The 9,519-nt window shown below is 43.3% G+C and overlaps 1 protein-coding gene across 1 annotated transcript; it reads left to right on the forward strand.

Moving 5' to 3' along the window:
* The first annotated feature begins 459 nt into the window (after nucleotides 1-459).
* LOC139718906 (uncharacterized) lies at nucleotides 460-4,117 on the forward strand. The gene is made up of 3 exons (XM_071630354.1): nucleotides 460-1,581; nucleotides 2,438-2,536; nucleotides 3,377-4,117. The coding sequence occupies exons 1-3, from the start codon at nucleotides 460-462 to the stop codon at nucleotides 4,115-4,117; spliced, it is 1,962 nt and encodes a 653-aa protein (XP_071486455.1).
* The last annotated feature ends 5,402 nt before the right edge of the window (nucleotides 4,118-9,519 follow it).

Below are 9,519 nucleotides of genomic sequence, written 5' to 3' on the forward strand. Positions count from 1 at the left end.
TCGTAAGATTCCGAAACATTAAACGTGATTTCTGTTCGCGTGTGGATTCATGAGCATTCATCTGAAACGTGTGGGTCCAATCGAGATGGTATACAGCACACAAAGTCTTGGACTTGTTGAATCAACTTTCCCTCAAGGTTCAATGCTCCTTTTGTGGCAGCGAGGGTCTTACTAAAGTCCCTGTTCATAATGCTCATTCTGTGTGCACTCAAGCAGTTCAGGTTTGGGCTCCAAGCCAGTTTCCGCAAACACGAACCGGGTGACGTAAGACTAGTATCTTCTTGGTAAGACACGAGAGACCATCTTCGAGTGGTATAAAAGGGCGCTCGCGTCCTGCTCCGGTACACAATCTTGACCGCTTCGATAAGTGCTATACAGTCAGTCTCATTCACATCTGACTAGCGACCAAACGTTTTCTCGAACTTTATAATTGACTTTACAGAAAGACAGACAGTCACCATGAGGGTGCCAGTGTCCGGTCATTTGCCGACTTTCACTACAGGTATCGCTGGAGACAGCAAGACAGACATTTCAAATTCTGCAACGTCCAATGATCACATTCTCGTAAAGCCTGAAGTCGTAAAGCCAAAATTGGTTCCACAGATTTCATTTTCTGTTTTTGCCAGCCCCGAAGCGAGAAAAGCCCTGCAGTCAGTCAACGACACTGACAACGACGACAAATCAAAATCAGAAGACGGCAACGAAGTAAGGGAAGAAACGCCAGGTGTATTAGACATTGAAACTGTGGAAAAGGAGAAGCTGACTGGAGAAAATGTACCTAAGGAGCGCCAGAGTAGGTACCGCTGGACCGTTGTGGCGAAGAGTGTGGTAGACAGTTCAATCTCGCCGTCACAAAGATTTCATCAACAGAAAAAGGAGTGCAATCCATTGCGTGATCGGAGAGCAAGTATTTGCTCACCCTCCCTGGGAGGTACACTCACGCCAACTCCCCCTAAAACTCCTCCACATCGTCGAATGTCTCTATCTCCTCGACGTAGTCCACTGCTCCCCTGCCGTCCATCATCCGCCAGTCCAGCATCCTCCCTCCTTTCTACCTCAAACGCAAAATCGATAACATCGTCTAATACCAGCATCAACAGCATCGACAGCGATGTCATAGCCCCACGGAAGCCCTCGTCGTCGCCACACCTGGAGGTACCTAGACCTGGTTTTCGGCTAAGCCGACGAATGTCCCTTCCGGTGTCTTCCAGTTCCCGTCCGATCTCGCCTCGATCCCTGTCTCCGCATCCTCAAAGTTCATCCACAGGATGCGATCGGAGTTCCCCGCACAGTTCCACGGGTTCGGCATCCCCAACGTCGAGTCTGTCTGGCAAGGCCAGCAGTACCGGCAACATTCCAAGGAGGATCTCGAACGCAGCGAGCAGTCTTCAAGCCAACAGAGAGAAGCTGGAAGGTCTAATGAAGGAGAGATCGAAAGCTATCGCCAAGCTTACCGTGGGATCGCTGAGCAGGGAGAGCACCCCGTCACCAGTCAGGTCGAGGCACAGCATGCCGCTTGGTTCTCTCTTGAGGAGGTCACCGCACCCTTCAGAGTCTGACTCGGACATCTTGCCATTAGAGGTGAGTGAGGTTCACGAGGCAGTTTAAGCGGTTGCTCTCATTATCTCCGCAGCACAAACAAAACAGAATATAGGCGGCCTATAAAAAAAAAAAACTATTGTCTCTTCGTTGACTGCCTTTCCCTCTTAAGCTTAATACCGTACCTCAATCTCTTTTATAGCTCTACCACCAGCTGTAGGTTTACTTTGCTCATGAGACAAGTGCTCCGGTCTGATTTTCTCCTGGAATTAGGCTTAGGGTTATGACTGTGATGGGATTTCAGGTTCAGTTTGACATGAGGGTTAGGGTTTTATTAGACTAAGCGTGCAGGTATTTTATGGGAGCAATTGTCGCAGACTATGTGCAGTCTATTCATAATACATGTACATACCTAGACATCATTTAAACCCACACACTACACTGTGTGTGGTGTGTGTATATCAAAAGTTCTTAACTGTCATGGAGTGCATTTGAAGCACAAGTCATTATTGTTCGTTGCGACTTCATTGAACCATAAATATTAAAAACAACATGAAATTCTCATCCGCGAAAGTCCAGTCTTCTTCTGTACGGGGTCATCACAGTTCCAATTCTTGTAATCGGGCTTCCACCATTAGATTTACCCAACTGCTAACATTTAGTCATTTCGACTTCTTCGAAAAATAGGAGAGGTCATCGAACGTAAAATGCCAGGAGTGCGCAGAGTCAACCACATTCAATACAAATCGATTGCAATGACCTGTGTCTGAAAAGCATCGGGTAAATAAGTTACGCATTGTTGGTTTCTCTCAAGAAAGAAAAAAAAATCAATCCCAAGGCTTGCGCACTGCTTCCGCGAGACATTCATGACGCACACTGTCATAATGTGCCCCGACAGGTGCACAGTACGGTAGTGGCGTGTCGTCACAGAGTTGACTTGTCGTCCAAGGACAGGTGGGCAAGGGCGAGGCCGAGGAATGTGGTGGAAACCTATGACGTACGGGCAATTTCGGAGAAAGAAATTAGAATCTAACGTTCACAGTGGCTCCATTATAATTGTGTGCATGCGCACTAAGGGCTCTCTACGTGTTGAGAGCAGTGTGACTGTATGAAGTATATAGTACAATAACCCAGTTCACAGTTACAATCTGGGCATGTGCAGATTAAGTAATTGAAAACCTTGAAAAGTTTCTATAATATTATGTTGCACAACATTCATGTAGGAACTAGAAGTATTTAAAGATGAACAGGGACATTTTCCTTTGTATGTGTTGCAATAAACATTAACAAAAAGCTTGGATTTTTATAAGGGGCGTTGCCTTTTGTATAATATTATACTTGTTCCTCGTCTTTGGTGGATGATACTCCAACACAATATACCTGTGCGAAAGAGTATGTGCATAAAATATTTGTCTATGCCTATGTGTATAATGCTCAGCTCTTATTAGGTGAGATTCATCATTACTCGGTGATAAATTGTATCACACATGTCTTAACGGATATAGTTGAGTAATACTGTTTTTGTAAATTGTAAACTGACACATAACACGTAATGAGTCTGGTTTATTTTTTATGCGTTAATCCGTCAAACTGACGACAAACATTTGTCGGTAAAAAGTATGTAAAGTCAATGAGATATACGGCTCAGGTCGCTCTGGCTTGGTCCCGTAGCATTAAATCCCATTTTGTGGCACGCTCTGACGCACATCACGATATGGTCTACCGAGGCTTGCTCCGGCACGGTTCGTTTTGGGAAAAGTCACCTTGAACGGAAAGACAAATATGTGCATTCGATAATATTAAATTGATTTTTTTTTGTCTTTCATTCTTCGTGCAGACATCCGGCTTACATGAGGGAGAAACGCCCTCAATACAGAGAGCTGAAGACAGTCGGGACTCGCCTTCTGATGATAACAGTCCGCTGGAAGGGAAGGCAGTATTAACAACAAAGAGTCTCGATGATTCGTGTCTCAGCTATGGCACATCTAGGGCTCGACCCATGCTGCGAAGGCAACGTCCTGCATCAGGTTCCATGGACTCGGGCATCTCGACTTGGGATTCGATGTCCGTTTCGTCCGAACAGGAATCGGCATTGTCGATTAAGAGTGGCGAACGCGCCGAAGATCGACTACTGAACTTGTCGATGCTGCGTCGCCGACGAGAGACGATATGTGTGGCATCACTGAGCTCATTATTGGTCGCGACTTCCAATCAGAATGAAAAATCGTTGTCCGGGCAAAGCCAGAAGTCGCCCGAATCATGCCAGATCGAACATCGGTCTGACAGCGACATTGAGCATGGTGTTGAGGAGGAACTCCGGCAACGAATTATCCAACGAAAGACACAAATGTTGATCCAAGCGGCCAGCGGAAGCCGCAACGTGTCGTCAGCGGTTTCGCGCCTCGAAGCTCGCGCCCTCTACAAGACGACAAATGGTCGTCTGCGAAAGATTATGGACGATTTCATGAGCGAACGTACAACGGCCGATTTGCTCCGGATGAAGGCCGCGAAAACAGCTGCCGACAGGAAGAGGGAACCTAGACTGCAAAGGACTCCGGCATTTGACTCGGGCACTTGAGTTCACTTGACCTTATGGGAGCCTAAATGTATAATGCATTGCTTTGATTTGTGTACTCTATCACGCATCAATAAAGTATGTTTTACCTACATCTTCTTGGAAAAAGTGTTTACCTCGCACAACTGAAGCTTTATTTATTAATGCGCATATTCATGTCGAGTGACCGCTCGTTAACACCCCGCTTCCATAGTCTGAAGCAACTATCACATGAAGCGACTTATCTCAAAATGTGGAAATTTGAACGTGAGAGTGCAATGATAACGAGTGTCTTTTGATATAAGAAAATGTATGCTAGATATACAGACAAATTCGATAAGCATAGCTTTGCTGGCTGGCCGAATAAAAGCCGAAGGACTTTAATCCTAGTCTGTACATAAATGTTTATATACATATAAAGATTTTGACCACGTTGATCGCAAAATGATTTAACTCCAGCCTTGTTGACTTGAGACATTTGCGATTAAAAACACTTAAACAAAGAAAATAATACGAAAATATGGGATTTTTAAATCATAACTTTAATCCTATCATTTTGAGTAACATAATAGATATCACTGGATAAGGTTTTATTTCTCTCTACCTTATTATGGACTTTTTGCTACTAATTAGAATAGTGATTATCTGTTTTGAGATCAAGTCCTTCATAAGAAGTATATGATAATACATATATACATATACATAGTATATGTACATTATATGTATATATATGTGTGTGCGTGTTTGTTTGTGTGTGTGTGTGTGTGTGTGTGTGTGTGTGTGTGTGTGTGTGTTACTGATAGAATGACGTGTATTTTACCTGCAAAGCACTTGGGAGTCTCCAGGTTAAAAGCGTCATGCACGATGTAAATAAGCATCCTAAGCTGAACAAACAAAGGATATACATTATTTTGCGTTTGGCTCTCAACGCAAGTCTTTGTAAATCAATAGGGTAACGGGAGGTCGCCTGAATTTTTTGGTTGAATTAACTGACTGGCAGGCTGCTCTTTTACTGGAATAGTTCAGAAAACGGGCAATGCTAAGAGAGGATCATATAAGATGGATGTACTTGATACTTGATAACCTAAATTCAAATGAAAATAGTGATCCTTTTCGTTTTCTTTTGAATAGAGAGAATTGATTGGGCACTAGATTCATAACGCATGTATGTATATTCCATCAGGCAATTGATATTCTTGGCAGTGTTCTTCTGACGACCAACAGGGAAAATACACGAATCTTCCTTTTCTTTTTTTCTTTTTTTGTGGTCTCCTTAAAGAAAGACATACCTGGGTACATCGCATGCTTTTAGCGTTTGTGTACGTGTGTGTGTGTGTGTGTGTGTGTGTGTGTGTGTGTGTTCCTGGGAGCATATAAAGTTACACATAGGTACAATGATATAATAATACGGGAACAAAACGGCTAATATCGGAATTCAATTTAAAGAAAAGATAATTTGAGGACCAATATTTATAACTTTGCAACACGAATTTCGAGGATGGGAAATGCAAAGCAACAAATTACATATACAAAAAAAAAAATGATTAATTAAATAGTAATGTTATCGTAGATTACCGCACGATTAGCAGAGAGCATACACTGCAGGTTCATTCGTTTGTTTGTTTTTGTAAATCGCCCGGTTTGTGTCAGTAAGCACATTAGATTTTGATTGCCACTCTCATTTAAACACACTCTAAAATCATATTTTTACGTAACCAACAGATACGGTTAATGACGCAAATTCGTCAGCAGTGTGGATAACTTGTGTTATGATCTAAGTCAAAACGCTCAGGAATACGCTTTTGCCATCACATTTACGATTGGTTGTTTTGGAATTTGTTTCCCAATGGAACGATTTATATACGAAAATCTTCAACAGAGAAGAAGGAAGTTATTAGTTCAAGAACATGATGAAGATTGAACAGGCATGTGATGCACTTTGCTTGACTGTTAAAATGTTGGCTTATCTATCCTGTCAAAACTATTAGTGTGTGTGTGTGTGTGTGTGTAGGGATTACATAATTATATTCGAACGTGCTCTTTGATTCGACTCTGAGACTGATGAAAAGGTTTGTTTTCAATAGCTTTACACGAAAATTGCTCCGTCCATGTCCATGGCCGATCAAACCACACATTATAATCTTAAAAGCTGCGTCTACACCATGCTCCCGGCGGCCACGGCAGCCCCATTTGCCAGAAACGTAGTGCGCCGTGAGTAGTGTCCTGTTTTCTCCTCTTCGCATTCTAGACCTGTTCGATCCAGTCCTCGCCCCAGTGAACTTGAAACGGGGCTACCGTGGTCGTCGGGAACGTCCGGCGTAAACGCAGCTTTACCCTTTGATACCAACGTGCATGGCGCCATTCTTCGATCGCGATCAAGGGGATCGTCGACATTTGACGCCCACGTGATGTCTGGTTGGCTATCTTATCCTTCAAGTGAATCGTGCAAAGTATGCACAATGAGTTCTTCATGGAAACCCCATAAAGTTCTGTCGCGGTAATATTATTCGTGTCTCACCATTGAAATAGAGGTAACGGTAAAAACAGTGTGAGGACATGATGTTATAAGTAATAACATCATGTCCTCACACCTTTTAACTGTGTACTGTCATTGTCATTTATTGCCGCGTTGATACACACACACCGTGCACACACAAATACAAGTTTACAACACGCATTTACAGATGCACGCAGTAGCAAAGAGCATTCCAAATATCTGTGACTGCTAATTGGTAATTATGGATCGCTCAGCTGTGGGTTTGGCACCGATTCACAGCTGCGATGCTTTTATATACTCGGACTTCGATGCTTCTAAAGAGGTTTTCCCCAGCAACTGCACGCCCTTTTAACTATTATTCTTGCCAAAAGAAACGCCGTTGCGCAATCATTGAATGGGGAAAATTGGACTCTACACCTGGTAGAAGAGAGATAAATCAAATCTATTTTTAGTGATGAACTCCCCAAACTGATTCCTCCATCTTAAACAAAAACAACATCGAAAGAAAACCAGGTTATCCATTCCATACGCTCGACAGAGCTGGGAGGGAATAGTAACTTCTTGGAGTGGTATTTTCCTTGAACTAAGTACGTAATAATAACTATGTATCCTTGTTCCCTGGTGGCATAGCACTTCTCACAAGAGTATTTCAGATTACAGTGCACAATATCCTTCTCTTGATCTGGCAGTGTGCAGGCAGGCGAGGATGGGAAGAAAAAGCGGGGCGGGAAGGGGTAGATATACAGAGGGAATGTTGATGTACAGTGTAAGCAGTACACATGGTCCAGGGACATGCGTTTAACAAAGCTATAACTTTACCATCCTATACTATAATACTCGAAGTTGTTGTTGTTGTCGCGGCCTTATGTATTTCCTGTTTTATTTCGGCGTTGCTGGTTTCTCTATCTCCTCCCGAGCCGTCGGCTCCGGGCAGTTGCGACCGGTGCCGTCGGCCGCAGGAGAGTATCCTACATCGAATGGCGCGGGTTTCGTCCCCTCTCCGCCTCCGTGTCGACGTCGAGGACGAAAAAGAAAAATTAATTAGCTACATGCATAATGCATTTTTGTGCGTGACGAAAGAGCCGAGCGTTTCAATATTCACGGAACCTGCGCTGGCCTCCTGCTTTCTCGATCTTCAATCTTTTAGCTTGCAGAGACACTGGGGGATACTAAAGATGATGGTGCAGCGAAATCTCTGACATCTTCCGGCGGACGCGCACGCACACACACAATGTACCTCGCAGAACTCTATACACACTCTACACTGTGTGTATATAGTTCTGTGATGTACCTTTGCCTCCGCCTGTTACGTGTACTGAATGTATTGACGATGGTTACACGAATCTGTGTGTGCGTGATATGGACTACAAGGGCATTTACGTTCAGTTCGCCATTATTGGCGTCCCCAAATGAAAACAACGAACGTTGGTTATGTAATTGTATTTTGCACAACTGCAGAATACTATATGCAGCTCAGGTACGTCATTTAGTTTGCTCGCCGTTTGCTCTCAAGTCCGGTGTCATTGTACGCAGACTGTTTAGGACGCGGCTAAATATATTTGCCGATCGTACCCTTACATATCAGATTACACGCGCAGCTTTGTCCATTCGTTTACTGCAGAGCTGCTGTATCATACATATTCATAAGATGAGCGGACGTAGAGGAAAACCTCGCTTTGCCGACCGCCTATTTTTAAAATTGCAAGTGGAAATAGAATGTGTGGTTCTATGGTCTATCAGACCAAGTTTTGGTGACAAAAAAAGAGGGAGCAAATGAAGACGAATGCAGTGATGTATATATTCTTCTTTCTTCCATAACATGGGAAAAACATTAAAGAAAAAAAAAAATACGAAGTCGTGAGAACCTACTCCAACGGGTGCCTATTAAACCTGATGACTATGATCTCCCCCTCCTCAAATAATAACAATGATGATAATAATAATAATAATAATAATGATAAGGATAATGATAATAATGATATAATAATAACAATAATAGGAGCAATAATTGTAGGCCTAATATTAATTATGATAATGTACAATCTGAAGCAGATGTAGTTCTATATTAATATGATATATCCAGCCAAGTTTTGGTGATAAAAAACAAAAAGGAGGGAGCAAAATTATGAAGACGAAAATATCTTATTTTTCTCTCAGAACGTGGGGAAAAGAAACATGAAAAAAAAAACACACAAAACAAACCGAGGCCTTGAGACCAGCCGTGGGTTCCCACGGGTGCCCGCGTGGATGCAAGAGCAGGGGGTAATCAAAGTCATAGTGTTAATATCTTCCCGTTTCGACGGGAACAACCTGTGGGCAGAACTTTCGGGGAATCTCATTTGCGTTTTTGGTAATTTTTCCCTGAATGTTTTTGTTTTTTGCCCTGCGGAGGTGGAAATGTGTGTGTGCGTGAGGGGGGGGGGAGGGGTACGAGGGGCAACAAGACAACTGTTGGACTTCAACGGGTGCAAATAACCCCTCGAAACTCAAGTTCTATAATAAAAGCAAGTAGTGGCGGGAATGATCCCTACCAATGGACCGGATCGCCTGGCATATACTACAAAAATGTATTATAAAATTTCTGGGAAGGGTGGTCATTTAGAAGACAGCACAATTAACGAAAGAATGAGAAGACTTTTCTTTTTATTTCTTCAATAAAAATGTGCAAAATCGTATTATGAGAAAAAAAAATAAAACCCCTCAGACCCGTGGATTTCCACGGGTGCTGCTAGTCCTATACTATAATACTCGAAGTTGTTGTTGTTGTCGCGGCCTTATGTATTTCCTGTTTTATTTCGGCGTTGCTGGTTTCTCTATCTCCTCCCGAGCCGTCGGCTCCGGGCAGTTGCGACCGGTGCCGTCGGCCGCAGGAGAGTATCCTACATCGAATGGCGCGGGTTTCGTCCCCTCTCCGCCTCCGTGTCGACGT

This window comes from Diadema antillarum, unplaced genomic scaffold (genome assembly GCF_040938485.1).
Source record: "Diadema antillarum isolate AM-2024a unplaced genomic scaffold, OU_Dant_1.0 scf00000101, whole genome shotgun sequence".
Lineage (NCBI taxonomy): Eukaryota > Metazoa > Echinodermata > Echinoidea > Diadematoida > Diadematidae > Diadema > Diadema antillarum.